The sequence below is a fragment of the Esox lucius genome, chromosome 9 (assembly GCF_011004845.1).
Source record: "Esox lucius isolate fEsoLuc1 chromosome 9, fEsoLuc1.pri, whole genome shotgun sequence".
Lineage (NCBI taxonomy): Eukaryota > Metazoa > Chordata > Actinopteri > Esociformes > Esocidae > Esox > Esox lucius.
Window position 1 is genome coordinate 6432914 of NC_047577.1, and position 17387 is coordinate 6450300.

The window sequence follows — 17387 nt, forward strand, 5'->3', positions numbered from 1 at the left end:
TGTAAACATGTTCAGGTAGAAATCTCCAATGAACACTGAAATATGTATTTTTTCTAAAGGACAAAAGGCCTACCTCCTTTGGTCCAGCCCAGGCGATGACACTGATGGGATAAAGCCCTGGAAGGGCGTATTTATGGCGTGCTGTCATGTCAACTGTTTCCGTGGCGTTGAGCCGGGGTGAAAAGTCGCCGAAGTCCCATGAGAGAGTGATGGGTGTGACAGAGGAGATGATGGACAGGTCGGCAGAGGAGTTAACGTTGATGGGGAGAGGCGCAGAGAGAGACACAGTGAAGTCCACCGCAAAGACTTCCTGGGCCAACTTCAAACGGCACTTCTTTAGACCAATCAGAAACAAAGCTTAGGTCAATCAAAACCCGGCTGCAACCAATCACCACCAATATTATGCCAGTCATTCACAACAATGATTGGGCTCTAGGGCATTAGGGGAACAGGAAGTGATTGGGCTCTTGGGCGTTAGGGGAACATGAAGTGATTTGGCTCTCGGGCGTTAGGGGAACAGGAAGTGATTGGGCTCTTGGGCGTTAGGGGAACAGGAAGTGATTGGGCTCTCTGGGGTTAAGGGAACAGGAAGTGATTGATCTCTCGGGGTGTTAGGGGAACAGGAAGTGATTGGGCTCTTGGGCGTTAAGGGAACAGGAAGTAATTGATCTCTCGGGGTGTTAGGGGAACAGAAAGTGATTGATCTCTCTGGGCAAACAGGAGGTGATTGGGCTCTTTGTGCGTTAGGGGAACAGGAAGTGATTGGGCTCTTGGGGGGTTAAGGGAACAGGAAGTGATTGATCGCTCAGGGTGTTAGGGGACAGAAAGTGATTGATCTCTCGGGGCGAACAGGAGGTGATTGGGCTCTTTGTGCGTTAGGGGAACAGGAAGTGATTGGGCTCTCGGGGCGTTAGGGGAACAGGAAGTGATTGGGCTCTCGGGGCGTTAGGGGAACATGAAGTGATTGGGCTCTCGGGGCGTTAGGGGAACAGGAAGTGATTGGGCTCTCGGGGCGTTAGGGGAACAGGAAGTGATTGGGCTCTCGGGGCGTTAGGGGAACAGGAAGTGATTGGGCTCTCGGGGCGTTAGGGGAACAGGAAGTGATTGGGCTCTCGGGGCGTTAGGGGAACAGGAAGTGATTACCTTCATGACGTTCGGCTTGTTGCAGGCAGCGGAGCACTGGGCCACACTGATGCGATTGGGCTCAACGTTGGTACTGCAGAGACACTCCCTCTGGGCCCCAAGGCCCCCGTAGAGCTGGGAGGCGCCGTAACACACGGAGTTACACTCCTCCCGGGAGAAGTTGCCCGGCGTGGACGAGGAGAAGATGACCAGCTCTCGGTCCCCACCGCTGTGGATGCTGTTGTCCAGACAGGCCGCATAGGTCAGACCTGGCGGACCGAAGGAACGACCGATCAATCGTCGGGAACAGCGGACACGATCCACAGGGGAGGGGAGACCCCCGGACTGACAGAGCAGCCGGTCGAATTACTACGCCCACGGGCGTGCTTGTGCGTCTTACCGCAGGTGAGCAAGGTGACGTTCCGGAGAGGCTGGTTCCTCAGCTCCGGCGGCTGGACACAGAGCATGCTCTCCGGCCGACGGACCCTCACGGCTCCCTCCTGGAGCCAGCTCACCAGCCGGGACAGCTTGCAGTCGCACACAAACGGGTTGGCGCTGAGGTCACTGCGGAGGGTACGGGGAGAGGGGAGGTCGGGGTAGATTAGCGAATGAACGTTCTCCTGATTCTGTGCGCCGCTGCACACACTTAGAATTGGATGGGAGGAGAGACAGAATGAGCAACGGCGGTTGCTTTTCATGTGGATGAGGTCACAGTGGAAATCTAGTAAAATAACAGGGAGATCCTTCTCTTTTCTCTCCCTTTTCCCTCCCAGCCAGTAAGGTGTATTTACACACTGTCTTTGGAGGGAGAAATACACTACCAGTCAAAAGTTTGGACACACTTGCCCTATCACTTATAGGTAAAGTGTCCAAACATTTGATTGGTACTGTCCATCAGACAATAGACAGTGAGAGAATGACACTGAAAATCCAAGAGATAAACAGAGAGATGGAGTTAGATAGCCACAGAGAAAAATCGATGAAGTGGGAGAGAGACAGAGATAGAGAGACTGATAGAAAGATATATAGATAGAAGACAGAGACAAAGTCTTCATTCCCTCAAACGTTTCCAGATTTTGTCATGTCAGAGTTTCATGCATTTAAATTGGTTTTCCACTCATCTACACACCAAGTCCCACACTTCTAATGGTAGTAACTGTGTTATTGCAGCAAAGATTTTTAAATGTACAAACTAGAAACCGAGACAAAACGTTAAAAAGGGCAAAGGGTTGTAAACTTTCCAAAGGTTCTGTTAATGGACAGAGGTGGCCATACTTACATTTCTGTTAAATTCGATAAATGATCACATATGTTTTCTTCTACGGTGGTGATCTGGTTGTGACTCAAATCTCTAAGAAATAGAAACAGACAAGAATGGCAGAGGGTTACAAACTCATCCCCAAGGCAATACCTAGTAAACCCTCTTAACAACTAACCCGCAACCTCAGCCCATCGTTGTAAACAAAATTAACTGCCGGGTGAATTGAAGGTAAAATACAATGTGTACAAAACAATCCCGTAGTCTCCTTCACACTTGTTACGCTGTTTAACCACCTTTTTCCTTCTAACTCTCCCACTCCCCCCCCGCTCCCCTCCCGGTCAGTCAGTATAATGGGTCTTTGTGTGGTGGGGTTGGACGGGACTGATGGAAAACACTGGAACAGACTGGTAGAAGAAGAAGGGATGAGAAACACTGGAACAAACTGGTTGGAGAGGCGTAAAACAGAAACACTGGAAGAGATCGGTAGAAGGAAACGGGATGACAAAAGACTGGAAGAGAGACTGGTAGAAAAAGAGGGGCATTAGAAACACTGGAACCTGTAGAAGGGGGGGCATTAGAAACACTGGAACCTGTAGAAGAGGGGGCATTAGAAACACTGGAACCTGTAGAAGGGGGACATTAGAAACACTGGAACCTGTAGAAGGGGGACATTAGAAACACTGGAACCTGTAGAAGGGGGACATTAGAAACACTGGAACCTGTAGAAGGGGGACATTAGAAACACTGGAACCAGTAGAAGGGGGGCATGAGAAACTGAGACTGAAAATGTGAGGGGGTGGGGTGGCATGGAGGCGGAAGAGCAGAGGGCTTTGGTGGAAGGTGATTGGGTCGGTGGGTGTTGGGTGGAAGGTGAAGGGGGTTGGGTGGGTGTTGGGTGACCTTGGTGGAGTCTGGGACGGAAGAAGGGGGAACGGCTGAAGGGAATGAGGGAGAGAGAGAGAGACATCAGCCTTTGCAGAATACAGGACGGAGAGGGAAAGACAGGGGGAAGAAGGAAGGAAAGAAAAACGTGATGGATGAAGGTCTGGAAGTGGAAGTAGAGCAGACTAAGCCTGGAGCTGTGAGCTATAATTGAGCTTAATGGTCCTGTGATGTGTGTGTGTGTGTGTGTGTGTTCCCTTCAGACCAGCCACTCCTCTCCTGGTTTCTGCCCACTTAAATACAGACTAAACTACAACGCCTCGGCTCTTCCACTCTGTTCCACTCTCAATGTTCTCCTCTCGTCACCCTGCTCTCCTTCTAACCACTTCCCCATCTCTCTCCCCCAACCCCACCCCCTCTCCTCCTCCCCCGCCCCCTCTACTCCACCCACACCCAATCTCCCCCACCTCCTCTTTCTCCTCCCCCACAACCCCTCTCCTCCACCCCCAACCCCTCTCCTCCACCCCCAACCCCATTCCCCCCCCCCCCCCCCCGCCCCAAAAAACTTCTATCTGAGCACTTCTCCAAAACCTCTCCACTCCTCAAGAGATAAACAGGATCATACAAGTGCAACGCAACACATGGAAACAATGTGCTTATGAACACCACACACACATGCACACACACATGCACACACACACACACACACACTCACACACGCACAAGCATACACGCACACACACGCACACGCACACGCACGCACACACACACACACACACGCACACATGTACACACATTGCTATACTTACAGTTCTCGTAGTGTAGTAAGCTGATCAAAGAGGCTTGGTTCTAGAGATGAGATGCGGTTTCTGGACAGATCTCTATAAGGACAAAGTAAAAGCAGAAAAACAAAAGAAATCAAATTAAAAACTCAAGCTCTCTCTTGAAGTGGAAAATGAAGGCAGCAGTCCAAACATGTAGTAGACAGCCCTAATCTGCTCAGTCCAAATCCCCTCAGCCCCAAGCCCTCATCCCTCAGCTTCTAGCCCTCATCCCTCAGCTCTTAGCCCTCATCCCACTGCTCCTAGCCCTCATCCCTCAGCTTCTAGCCCTCATCCCTCAGCTCCTAGCCCTCATCCCACTGCTCCTAGCCCTCATCCCTCAGCTTCTAGCCCTCATCCCTCAGCTTCTAGCCCTAAACCCTGAGCTCCTATTCCTCATCCCTCAGAAAAAATTAAGAGACCACTGCAAAATTATCAGTTTCTCTTGCTTTACTATTCATAGGTATGTGTTTGAGTAAAATGAACTGTTTTTTTTTTATTCTATAAACTACTGACATCATTACTCCCAAATTCCAAAAAGAAATATAAAAAAAACAAAAAAAAGATAATGCAAAGAAAACGAATTCATATTAATTTTCAACAACAAAATACAAATGTTTTAAATTATGAAGAGTTCAGAAATAAATATTTGATGGATTCATCCTGATTTTTTTAAACACAGCTTTCATGTGTCTTGGCATGCTCTCCACCAGTCTGTCACATTGCTGTTGGGTGACTTTATGCCACTCCTGGCACACATAATCAAGTAGCTTGGCTTTGTTTGATGGCTTGTGACCATCCATCTTCCTCTTGATCAAATTCCAGAGGTTTTTAATGGGGTTCAGGTTTGGAGATTGGGTTGGCCATGATAGGGGCTTGATCTGGTGGTCCTCTGTCCACACCTTGATTGACCTGGCTGTGTGGCATGGAATATTGTCCTGCTGGAAAAAACTATTCTCAGAGTTGGGGGAAGCAGGTGTTGTTCCAGGATAACCTTGTACTTGGCTTGATTCATTAAGACAAATCTGCCCAATTCCAGCCTTGCTGAAGCATCCCCAGATCATCACCGATCCTCCACAAAATTTCACAGTGGGTATGAGACACTGTGGCTTGTAGGCCTCTCCAGGTCTCCGTCTAACCATTAGACGAGCAGGTGTTGGGCAAAGCTGAATATTTGATCTGTCAGAGATGATGACCTTACTCCATTTTTCTAAGGTCCAATCCTTATGGTCTTTTGCAAACTTCAGCCTTGCTCTTCTTTGCTTCTCATTGATTTTTTAACAATGCCCCTAGGAGCCTGTTTCGAACCGTCCCCGCTGTGCACTTCACCCCAGCTGCTGTTTGCCATTCTTTTTGTAGGTCACTTGATGTCATCCTACGGTTGTTGAGTGACATTCGAATGAGTTGACGGTCATCTCGGTCAGTGGACAGTCGTTTTCACCCTCTGACAGTCTGTAGCTTTGTTGTTCCCAATGTCTGTTGCTTCACCTTGTTCTTATGAAACGCCGTCTTTGAAATGTTCAGGATGGAAGCAATCTGACGCTCACTGTATCCCTCTGCCAGTAAAGGCAGAATTGGACCCTTCTTTTCCTCACTCAAAGCTTTTCTTTTCAACTCTTTTGTCATGCTGAATAGTTATTTTTTTATTCAAATTACCTTTGAGGTACTACTTGTACTGTTTTTGCCATCCGGCTGGTCCTATTCCAAGAGGATAGTGATGACCACATCACCTAATCAGTACCTTATTAAGTAAAATGAGTTGTGCTTGTGTTGGAATTTAACAGACACTTGAATGGAATGGCTGCCATACATGTAGAGATGCTGATTTAAGTCTCTTAATTATTTCCAAAGCTGTATGTGACATAAGGATGTATTGAACAAAATGCCAGACGGTGTCATTTGTTATTGGTTTAATGTGTGGGTAATGCACGCACGCACGCACACGCATCCAAACTCCCATTCACTTGCCTCAATTGGACAGAAATGCACTTTAGCACTAAACGTCCACCTTTCCTCCTGTCTACTTCCTCCAGACATTCAAGGAATAGATATTAATTGACCAAGTATTGAATGGAGGGGCACAACAATCCCACGACCAATCACGTTCTGGTCGCAGTGCCGTGTCATGTGGTTGCTAAGCAAATGTAATGCTCGGCCTATGGACAACGTACTACTAATTAAACCAACACCCATAAACAGTATTCTAGTGAGGTTTCCCAACTACCCAGAAAAGTATCTGCATGTTAGCAGGAAGTATATTACTTTCTGATGGTCGCAGTGGGAAGTTATATTTAGTCATGACAGTATAGGCAGATGGATTTGTTCTGGACAACTACACCCGTACCATCTACTGGCTGATGATTTGATGATCTGGAATGAATAGCTTAAACAAAAACAAAAAAACTAATTGCTTTTTGGATTTGAGCATCTATTTAAATATTGTCAAAACCGATGTGGTGATTTCACTGTGTCGAAATGTTCTCCAGTTCCTAATTCAAAAACAGAGAACTGTTAAGGCCCACTGGATTAATAATGAACAGAATCATTTGTATTCTGGAAGTACATTAACATACACTCAATATATACCCAACTTAAATTGAATTACCCAACAGGAAATGACATCAGAGGGGCTGCTTCCTAGTTCCCCATCAGATGCCCATAATTACGCAACAAGACCAGTCAGGATTTACAACACCTTAGTAAACAAACCTAAACAAACCGGACATAGTAAACAAACCTAAACAAACCGATCTCAGTAAACAAACCTAAACAAACCGAACTCAGTAAACAAACCTAAACAAACCAGACATAGTAAACAAACCTAAACAAACCGATCTCAGTAAACAAACCTAAACAAACCGAACTCAGTAAACAAACCTAAACAAACCAGACATAGTAAACAAACCTAAACAAACAGGACTTAGTAAACAAACCTAAACAAACAGGACTTAGTAAACAAACCAGACTTAGTAAACAAACCTTAAACCAAAGTTGCATCCCTTAAAGAAACCAAGCCTGTCTATATTTTGATAGTAGAAAAGAAATAGTCAAAGCCACTTTCGGCTTGTTTTGGATCTCAGAGACACAAGCTATAATTTGCAAGCAGCTGGTTCTGCACTTGAGCTATTAGATTCTGTCTCTCCCATCTGACTGATGCTGATTTATGACTGGTTAGTACTGGATAAGCCAAGAGTCGATTCTAAACTTGGTAAAACCGACCTCACTTTCCAACAGAAGAAGATTAGTTCGCTCTTGAACGCCATGAGCCCTTGATTGAATTAACAGCACTTAGAAGGAATCACTTGAAGTGAACTGTTGTTACTCATGATGCAGGGTTAGGTGGTTCGTTGCTTTCTGAAACATATCTGTTGGCAAAAACCGCCTCCTCCAACTTTCACTTTCGTCTCTGTCAAATAAAACCATAAAAATGCCAAATAAAGATGACATAATTTCATAAAAACGTTAGTGATGTTTCACCATATGTTTTGTGTAAAAAAAAAATACACAAACTGACACACGCACACACTCAGAGAGAGGTGTCAGCTCCAACATCTCTGTCACCCTTTACAAGTAACTGCTCTGTTTAAAAACAGGGAGAGGAGTGGATGGAGGGATGGAGGGAGGGATGGAGGGATGGAGGGATGGATGGATGGAGGGAGGGATGGAGAGAGGGATGGGTGGAGGGAGGGAGAGATGGAGGGATGGATGGAGGGAGGGAGGGAGGGATGGAGGGATGGATGGAGGGAGGGAGAGAGGGATGGAGAGAGGGATGGAGGGAGGGAGAGAGGGATGGAGAGAGGGATGGGTGGAGGGAGGGAGAGAGGGATGGGTGGAGGGAGGGAGAGAGGGATGGGTGGAGGGAGGGAGAGATGGAGGGAGAGAGAGAGGGATGGAGGAGGGAGAGAGGAGGTGGTGGCATGGATGGGAGGAGAGAGGAGGTGGTGGCATGGAAATAGAAAAGTGAAAAGGGAGGACAGCATGCCAGAAGACGAAAGAAACAAAGGAGGATGAGAGAAATAGAAGACAACTTGACTTCCTCCGCATGTCTCATCATGAAACACAACGCTCAAATGTACAAAATGTGTGTGTGTGTGAGAACAGGCCAGCACGGTTATTCCCAAAAGGAAACATCTGTACATTCCAGACAGGCTGTGTAAGGCACAGAGGGGAGAGAGAGGGAGAGACGTTGGAGAGAGAGAGGGAGAAAGAGGGAGGGAGGGGGAGAAAGGAGGAGGGGGAGAGTGAAAGGGGGAGAATCACAGAGATGGAGGGCAAATAATCCCACAGAGTGACTGAGGAGGGATGAACGGCCGTGGAAGCCCAGTCTCCAGGCCTCGTGGTCGGGTCACTGTGCTGGCCTGCCTTGGTCTTATGATGTGATGCTCTGGTAAAGTCATTAATAGTTTATTAAGGAGTGTGTGTGCGTGTGTCTGGGTGTGTGTGTGTGTGTGGGTATGTGCGTGGTAGCTGTGTATATGTGTAGTAGCAGAGTGTGTGTGTGGTAGCTTTGTACATGTGTGGTAGCTGAGTGTGTGTGGTAGCGGAGTGTGTGTGGTAGCGGAGTGTGTGTGGTAGCTGTGTGTGTGGTTGTTGAGTGTGTGGTAGCTGTGTGTATGTGTGTGTGTTGGGGGGGGTGTCGGAGCTGTGTGTGCGATTGCTCCGTGTGTATGGTAGCTGAATGTGTGGTAGCTGTGAGTGTGTGTGTGCTAGCTGTGTGAGTGTGTGCGCTAGCTGTGCATGTGCTCTCTACTCTCTGGTGCACTTTCTGTTTGTTCTATGTTAACGGTGTGTGAGTTGGAAAACGTTACACAGGTAACTATGCTGTTATACTACTGAAACAACTGAACCCTTCACCCCAGGACAGTGTGTCCCAGGGTTACAGGGAACGGTTGCTATCCCAGGGTTACAGGGAACGGTTGGTTTCCCCGGGTTACTGAGACTGGTTGGTATCCCAGGGTTACAGGGAACGGTTGGTATCCCAGGGTTACTGAGACTGGTTGGTATCCCAGGGTTACAGGGAACGGTTGGTGTCCCCGGGTTACTGAGACTGGTTGGTATCCCAGGGTTACAGGGAACGGTTGGTATCCCAGGGTTACTGAGACTGGTTGGTATCCCAGGGTTACAGGGAACGGTTGGTATCCCAGGGTTACTGTACCTCTTCTCTTCATCTTCTCTTCATCAATCCATCCATACATCCCTCGTTCTCTCTCCACGGTGAATGTGTGTGTGGCCTTATAATGTGACCTCCATGTCTATTAGCTAGCAGCAGACTGGCTCCTGTTCTCTCTGCTACCTTTGCCTGTACACATATGGTTCTGCTTTATATATATATACACACACACACACACACACACACACACACACAACCTCAAACACAAACGTACGGACACTCTTGAGATGTATGGACAAGGACACCCACACACAGATGGTAATGTTTTAGTAACGGAGTAGCAGGACGATGATCTAAACGCTCCTTAAATGGGCTGTCTGGTGTCAGACTAAAAGCAGAACACCTCATCCATCGCTGGTTCTAGGATTGGGACAGAGGGAGAGAGAGCAGGAGAGAGAGACGCAGGGGAGACAAACAAGAGGGAGCGAGAGGAAGAGAGACACAGAGAGAGAAAGAGAGAGAGAGAGAAACAGAGTGGGAGAGAGAGACCCTAATGTGAATTGAAACGGTGACTATGTAGAGACTCAGTGAGTCATGGCCTTTCTATGAAGCCGCCTTAGGTACACTTGGCTGACGGGAGAAAAACACTTAAGGGCACAAGGCCCACAATATCAGGTGGAAACGGAGCTGCAGTTTTCAACCCCCTGCCCAACGTACGACCATATTAGAGGCACTTCCAAGCCAAACACTGACGAACTCACATAACGGGAAAAACTCTGACACGGGCAATCACAACCACGGCAGGATTGGTGAAGCGTTGCCACGAGGCGGGCAAAAACACACGACGAACACCGATGCCTTCAAATGTTCTGCTGCTAACGGTGAGCAGAAGGAAGGTGAGACGTGTTGACAGGGAAGCCCCAGCGTCACCACGGCGATGGGTCCAAACCACAGCACAGAACGCGCGGCATTCCCAAAGTCCACTAAACACACGCTGCAACGAGGGCACTTTCAACCTCGCTCCATTTTTCCTCTAACCTCACTCTCTCACCCCCCCCCCCACCTTCTCCTTCCACCTTCTCCCTCCATCCCTTCGCCGTGTAGCCGTAGTGGAATGGAGCTTGGCCCGAGCCAAGGCAGTGGAGGAAGATGGGTGGGAAGAGACCCAAGGGAGAACCGTAAAGGCCCAGTGCCGGAGAACAATCACCCCACTGTGGAGTGCCTCCACTCTGGGCACGGCGCCTGGATCTGCCCCTGCCAGGCCATGGAGCTCCAGACGCAGGCTCTTCAGGACGGACAGCGTGAGCTGGGCTGCGCGAGCTGAGGGGGCCCCTTTACGGCATGGCCCCGGGGGGGGGCAAATGGACCGGGTACTTTCCTCACCGCGGACTGAGCGACAGTGGCGGCAAGAAGGAGGGAGTACAGGAAAGGAGGAGCGTGTGGAAGGAGGAGACTGGCTGGGCCCATCCAGGGTGGGTCAGCCTTGCTCTTCCTCTCCTCTTTAGAACATTCTGTCCATTCCTGCTGCTCGGGCTGTCTGGAGTCCAGCTGGGGAGAGCTCGGCAGCTGTGTGTCAAACCCACACACACACACACACACACACACACACTACACTCGCTCACCTTCTCTGACATCTGGTGACCCCTTTTTCTCAGAGCAGAAAAAAGAAAACAGTGTGTAACTGACTGATACAAAATGTGTGATGTCCAGGGGATGGGTAGGAATACGCTCTAATTACCATTCAGATTTTTTCCCAATGTCCCTTGCATCTTCTCCTGTTGGTGGGGTTTGGGTGACGCAAAAGTAACAGGATGTTCCCATTGTGAAAGAATATTTATTTCCTTGCACTACTTATTTTTTTATTACCGTCAACGGTCTCTCTCACACACTACTCTTCAGTCTCTCTGTCCTGAGTTGGCTCATCTAATTACAGGGGACAGAATCAAATGATCACTCTGTTCAAAACTCTCCATTCCAAGGAGTGCAGGAGGGGGAGAACGAGAGAGTGACAGAGTGAGGGAGAGGAGGAGGACGGGGAAGGAGTTGAAGAGGTGGAAAAGAAAGGCCGTTTGTTGATCCGAGCTGGTGTGGTAAAACCACATCTGCTCTGCGGTGAACTGTGAAGTCTCTCTCCCCTCCCTGGCACTCGTGGCTGTTCACACCAAGTGAACCAGGTAGGCAAACAGAGAAGCATTTAAATATCTAACCACCAACAAGTCTTCCAAACTGGAACCACACACACACACACACACACACACCTCTATAAGTTTGTTCCCTCCTCCTTTCTATCAATTTTCTCCTCATACTCTCTCCTCGTCGCTCCTCACGGAGAGCTGCAGTGGTAAACAGCAGTTTCATGACCGAACAAATGATCGAAACTTCGAAACGAAACCATATTGCTCATTACTCTTTAAGGTCTCCATTTTAAAGGGTACGTGGGAAATAACTGACATAAATATTACTGAGTTGGTCTGAAATGAGGTTGAATTTCATTTCTCCGTTAAAGACGCAGTTTGGGGCTTCTGCGATTAACAAAATCATAGTATTTTACACCTCCCTTGTCCTGGATTTGTAGTATGTTGTCATGTATAATATGGAAGCAAAATCACTAGCATACCTTAGTTAGCAATTCAACTCAAGTTAGAAAGTGTTTAATTCAACAGTATTATACAGTCTTGTAACCACGTAGTGTGGCTGGGAACATCTTCAGACCTCTAAGAATCACAGGAATCACTAAGAAATAACACAGGTAATTTATACGTGTGTGGGAATGTCATATTAAATACCTGAACACATAAGTGTGTGCGTTAGGGACAATCTCAGGTGCCGACTGTTGCCTGCTTTATTTGTCTCACAATTACACGCACGCAGACGCACGCGCGCGCACAACTCCCGCTCTCTCTGGGAGAGATAAATGTCTAAACTAGGTGGATTAATGATGAACCCAGACACTGGCACCAGTAAAACATTAGACACACACTCACACACCTGCAGCTGGAATTGAAACAAGGTTGTGAAATGCCTAACCAGGGTTGTTTGTCAGCTGTAGTGTCGGTAACATCTCAAATATGTACCTTACCCCCTTCAGCTAGCGCAACCCCTCAACCCCTCTCACTCCCCCCCCCCCTCTGTGTCCCGCTCTTCCTCTACGTCCCTCACAATCTCACTCTCTCCCGACCCTCTTCATGTACAGCCTCGTGGAATGCCGTGCTTCCGTGAGTGATGTCATGGGTTGCTGTTGTCGTGGTAACAAAACAAACCTTGTGTCCCGGGATTCAGTCTTTCTTGGAGAGACAAGCAACAGAGAGAGCGAGAGACAAGCAAGACAGAGCAACAGAGAGACAAGCAGGACAGAGCAACAGAGAGACAAGCAGGACAGAGCAACAGAGAGACAAGCAAGACAGAGCAACAGAGAGACAAGCAGGACAGAGCAACAGAGAGACAAGCAGGACAGAGCAACAGAGAGACAAGCAGGACAGAGCAACAGAGAGACAAGCAAGACAGAGCAACAGAGAGACAAGCAAGACAGAGCAACAGAGAGACAAGCAGGACAGAGCAACAGAGAGACAAGCAGGACAGAGCAACAGAGAGACAAGCAAGACAGAATGAGACAGATTGAAGCAAGATGGAGCAAGACAGAGACAAGCAAGACCGAGTGAGAGAGATACAAGCAAGATGGAGCGAGAGAGAGACAAGAAAGGCGAAGAGGGGAGAGAGAGCATGAGAACTGAAGAGGGGGAGAAGGGAATGCAATGACAAGGAAAAAAGGGAATGAGGTACACGGAGAAAGGAGACGGACAGAAACCGTAACAGGGATGGAGACAGAGTGGGCTTTCTGTAGAGACGGGGCGCCCTGCCAGATATAACTACTCTGGTTTAGAAGAGCACATCTCCTGATCCTGCAGTGTGTGTGTGTGTGTGTGTCTCTGGTACCTATTGCTTCTCCTGGGCTGGTCTGGGGGTGTGTAGTTGCGGTGGGGTTGTCCTGGTAACTACACAAAGCCAAACAGTGTTGTAGCCAGCAAGACGGAGAAGTCGATATTTACAACTGCTGGCTTCACACACACCTAGCTTGTGGTAGTCAGAACCAGGACCCAACCAAACGTCTAAACAACCCAGGTCCACATGAAAGAACAGGTCCACATGAGGCTAGCACAATGTGTCTCTCAGGCCGGATATTCAAAACCCTGCTGAACTCCATACCGGACCACTTCCGATTCCTGGGCCAGTTTTGAAATCAAGCTTCAGATACAGTAGGGTCTGATCACTCCTGCGTCGAACGGTCTGAATGATTGCGCTAACGGTCAAAACGTGCCAGGGTGAGCCCTTTTTCCTCTGAGATGCTAGATGAATACGGCTCAAGGCCACAGTCCCAGACTGTGAGAATCCTGTGAGAATCCAGCCAGTGAGTTGGAAATCAAAACCAATTTCTTTTCGATTCGGTGGCTCCAACGGTGGACGCTCTTGCCTTTTAACTCCTCTCCAGTAACAGAAATTCGATACTTTTAACCGTTCACCGACTTTCCCCAGAGGAGCGTTTGCCGTTTGCTTAGATTGACAACTGTTGTTGCTAATGAATTCCTCCCTTCGGAAAGGCCAGAACCCACATCTCTCTGAGCCGGTCACATGCAAGCACCAAGACAGCATGAAATCTATGAATTATCTGGATGAAAATCATGACTTCACAATCATCATATATGATAAAAAGAAACCACACGAGTAAAACTATCCATGCATTTACAAACCTAAGTCTTTTTCCCCCACTGAGTCCATTCTAACTCAAACCACAATTAATGATATGCTGAATTTTATGCAAACCATACAGTACCTTACTATTTTAAAACGGCCAAAATCAATCAGATCATGAGGGCACTAGGAAACAAATGTTAAGATATTTACATACACAGCCCCGATTAGCTGATAGGATGGTCCAAGCCCTCCCTTCACACAGACAAACAGCCGTAGGTCCATAGCAATGATTCCCAAACTTTCCCTTCAGGAGTCTGTTTATTATTTGTGAACGACTCAACATTAGACAGTGGTAATTTAATTTGATCTAAGCCAGCTCACAGGTTTGAAATTCAAAGAATAATTTCAGTATTTATAATTTCAGTATTACCCCCCCCCCCCCCCCCCATTTTAATTAGCAGCATTTGAGAGTGGCGGGGTCACAATGTTATCATCCCCATTGACCCTGCCCATCTTTGGGGAACCCCAGGCAATAATCAGATCACAATTGTGAAGACACAAAAAGTTAAATCTCTTCATGCTTTCCGTAATTATTATTATTAAACTTTATCATTTGCTCTTTAGGCCTTGTCATACACAATTGTTTCACATGTGTATTTCGGCTTCATAGGGTGGAAATGTACTAAAAAAAACAGGAAGAAAATGTGTACAGCACTGGGAAATAAATCGAAAGCATATGCACTCCTTCCATCAGGCAGCGCAAGGAACAGCATTTTCATTCTTCCAAGGCGCAAGGCTGAAGCGAAAGATCTGCCATACAAGCCTTCAAACCCGAGCCGTCATGTAGAAGACCAGCCGGCAGTCAGACTCCAAACCACAGCCTTTGAGAGACGCTGTGATGGGCTGTGACCATCTATGGCTGCAGCCGACTTACGTCACCGTCAAGGACGAGGTCAAGACCACTTAAAATCCAGTCAATTCGGGATGTACACAAACATTCCTACTCCAATTCTATTATATGTTCTGTAACAAAGAACATCTTGAATTTGATTCGGTGCTTGGTTAACGTTTTCAACTTGCTGGAATTTAAATTTGAAAATAATATAACTGGTATATTCTGGTATCTTCTAGCGAGAACAACGTATACTTTTGCTGATCTACGTAAGTTGTGTGTTTTTGAGTGATGCACTCTGCTCTAGTATCTGTGGATACTTACAACAAGTATCTCAAAGTACAAGAGCACGTCCCCGCGCCCCAAGGTGCTGAGTGCACACAAATTCTCCAAAATAAATTCTAGCAATTTGTTATTAATTTCAGTCCCCCGCATACAATTTATTTTTAAAATATAATTTTCATAATCCATTAACAAGAATAAATACGTGCACAAAAAAGTAACCGTTACAGTTGGTGCAAAAACTGCATCACGGTGCAGAATAGGCAAAGTGTAACCAAAAGGTGACCTCAGTTTATTCGTGGTATTCAGAAGCATCACACATATTGACAGTTGGAAAGGGATCGCTAACAACGCCAGCAGACACCAAACAATAACAACCGAACAAAATAACCAACCACGAGTGTTCAGCATGACAATGCGCAATCACGGAGAGTGCCAACTATCCGTTCCACATCTATCAGAGTCCAAGTGCCAGTGAGCACGCGGGGTTATGCCAATTACAGACGCGTGCGGGGGGATATCTCACACCCCGCTTAATCCCACCCTGACGGCCAAACGATAACGTTACAGCAACTACTTACAGAACGTTAGTTTCCAGTGGGAGGTCCGCTGCTGTTGGTCCTCGCTCCAGGCCGATGTTCGTACAATTAACCACGCACGATTCCCGGGGTCCTTGTACGATAAGACACGTACAGTTAACCGGGCACGGACTCCCACAGCTCCTAACGCTGCTGCTGTCCCCGTGTGCTGGGCTAGAAACCGATGCCTCCAGGCAACAGAAAGTGAATAGCAGACTGGAAAATAATCCAAATTTGGGGAAACAGGCGCCATGTTTTCGCTTGGATAAAGTCTGTCCATTTCTAAAAGGCATAGCTCACTCACATCGCATCGCCCCGGATGATGGAAGGGTTCTCGCGCTGGGGGGAAAAACTAGTTCGTCGCTTTTTGGCAGTTTTCTTCATGTGAGTTAAATAAAAGACCTCCGCTTACTTTCAAACCTGTTTTTATCCGTCCTCGGGTTTTCGCAGACGTTTCGCCGTGCTCTGGGGTTATAACGGAACTCGCTCTCTACTTTTTTTCCTGAGAAAAAAAAAGTTCCTCAAGAACTTCCTTTATTACTTGGCAGCCTTCGTTCCGTGTAGTTCTACAAGTAGCCGCTGAGCGCACGTATTTCTTCATGAGCTCCTTGGGAGAAAGTTGTGATTTTTTCTCATGCAATGTTTTGTCAGTCACACTGGAATTCTAATAACGCACGCACACAAAAACCTGAAACAAACCCCAAGAAACATTAACCAAAACATTTCCCCCCACTCCCTCCCCCTTTCCGTACCGAACGTGTGTTTGCAATCCGGATTTTACAATACACGCGAGGACCAGGATTGCCCAGAAAGACAGCAAAAGCTGACACCCGTCCTTAGAAGGGGTTTTGGCCCTTTGTCTGGGCCGATCGTGTGCTTATGGACAGGGTGGTAAAAGGAACAGAAGTGGCAACAAAGAGCCATGGGTGAAATGTCACTGAAGTAATAATGAGCTGTTATTTATGATGCACGTGGTTCATGTATCATGTACCATTTGGCAGTGACCTGCAGTCATTCTGACTCCATCTAATAGCCAGTTGCAAGGCCGGCCCTTGGAATAAGCGACATACGCAGTCACTTAGGCCCCCCAAACTTTAGGGGGCCCCAGTCCGCCTGTGAGCCCTTGGCAGTTGGTCTCTCTCTCTCTGCCTTTCTCTCTCTCTCTGCCTTTCTCTGTCTCTCTGCCTTTCTCTGTCTCTCTGTCTTTCTTTCTCCATTCCCCCCTATTTCTTTCTCTTTCTCCTGTTCTCTGTCTCCGTCACCCTGCCTCTCTTTGTCTCTGTGCCTCCCTGTCTCTCTCTCTGCATCTCCCTCTCTGTCTCCCTGCCTTTCTCTCTCACTCTGCCTCCCTGCCTCTCTGTCTCCGTTTCTCTCGCTCTGTCTCCCTGCCTCTCTCTCCGTCCCCCTGCCTCTCTCTCTCTGTCTCCCTGCCTCTCTCTCCGTCCCCCTGCCTCTCTCTCTGTCTCCCTGCCTCTCTCTCCGTCTCCCTGCCTCTCTCTCCGTCCCCCTGCCTCTCTCTCTGTCTCCCTGCCTCTCTCTCCGTCTCCCTGCCTCTCTCTCTGTCTCCCTGCCTCTCTCTCTTTCCCCCTGCCTCTCTCTCCGTCTCCCTGCCTCTCTCTCTGTCTCCCTGCCTCTCTCTCTGTCTCCCTGCCTCTCTCTCTTTCCCCCTGCCTCTCTCTCCGTCTCCCTGCCTCTCTCTCCGTCTCCCTGCCCCTCTCTCTGGCCCCCTGCCTCTCTCCAGGTCCCCCTG

General features: G+C 47.9%; 1 protein-coding gene across 1 annotated transcript in view; it reads right to left on the reverse strand.

The window, feature by feature from the left end:
* pkd1a (polycystic kidney disease 1a) overlaps positions 1–16100 on the reverse strand; it is a 67600-nt gene extending 51500 nt beyond the window's left edge. Inside the window, exons 1-6 of the mRNA XM_029121911.2 lie at positions 15641–16100; positions 4075–4146; positions 2402–2473; positions 1523–1686; positions 1144–1391; positions 74–334 (exon numbers count right to left, since the gene is read on the reverse strand). Of these exons, the coding sequence (XP_028977744.2) occupies positions 74–334; positions 1144–1391; positions 1523–1686; positions 2402–2473; positions 4075–4146; positions 15641–15930 (1107 nt within the window). The 5' untranslated portion in view covers positions 15931–16100. The remainder of the gene's footprint in view (positions 1–73; positions 335–1143; positions 1392–1522; positions 1687–2401; positions 2474–4074; positions 4147–15640) is intronic.
* Between the last annotated feature and the right edge of the window lie 1287 nt (positions 16101–17387).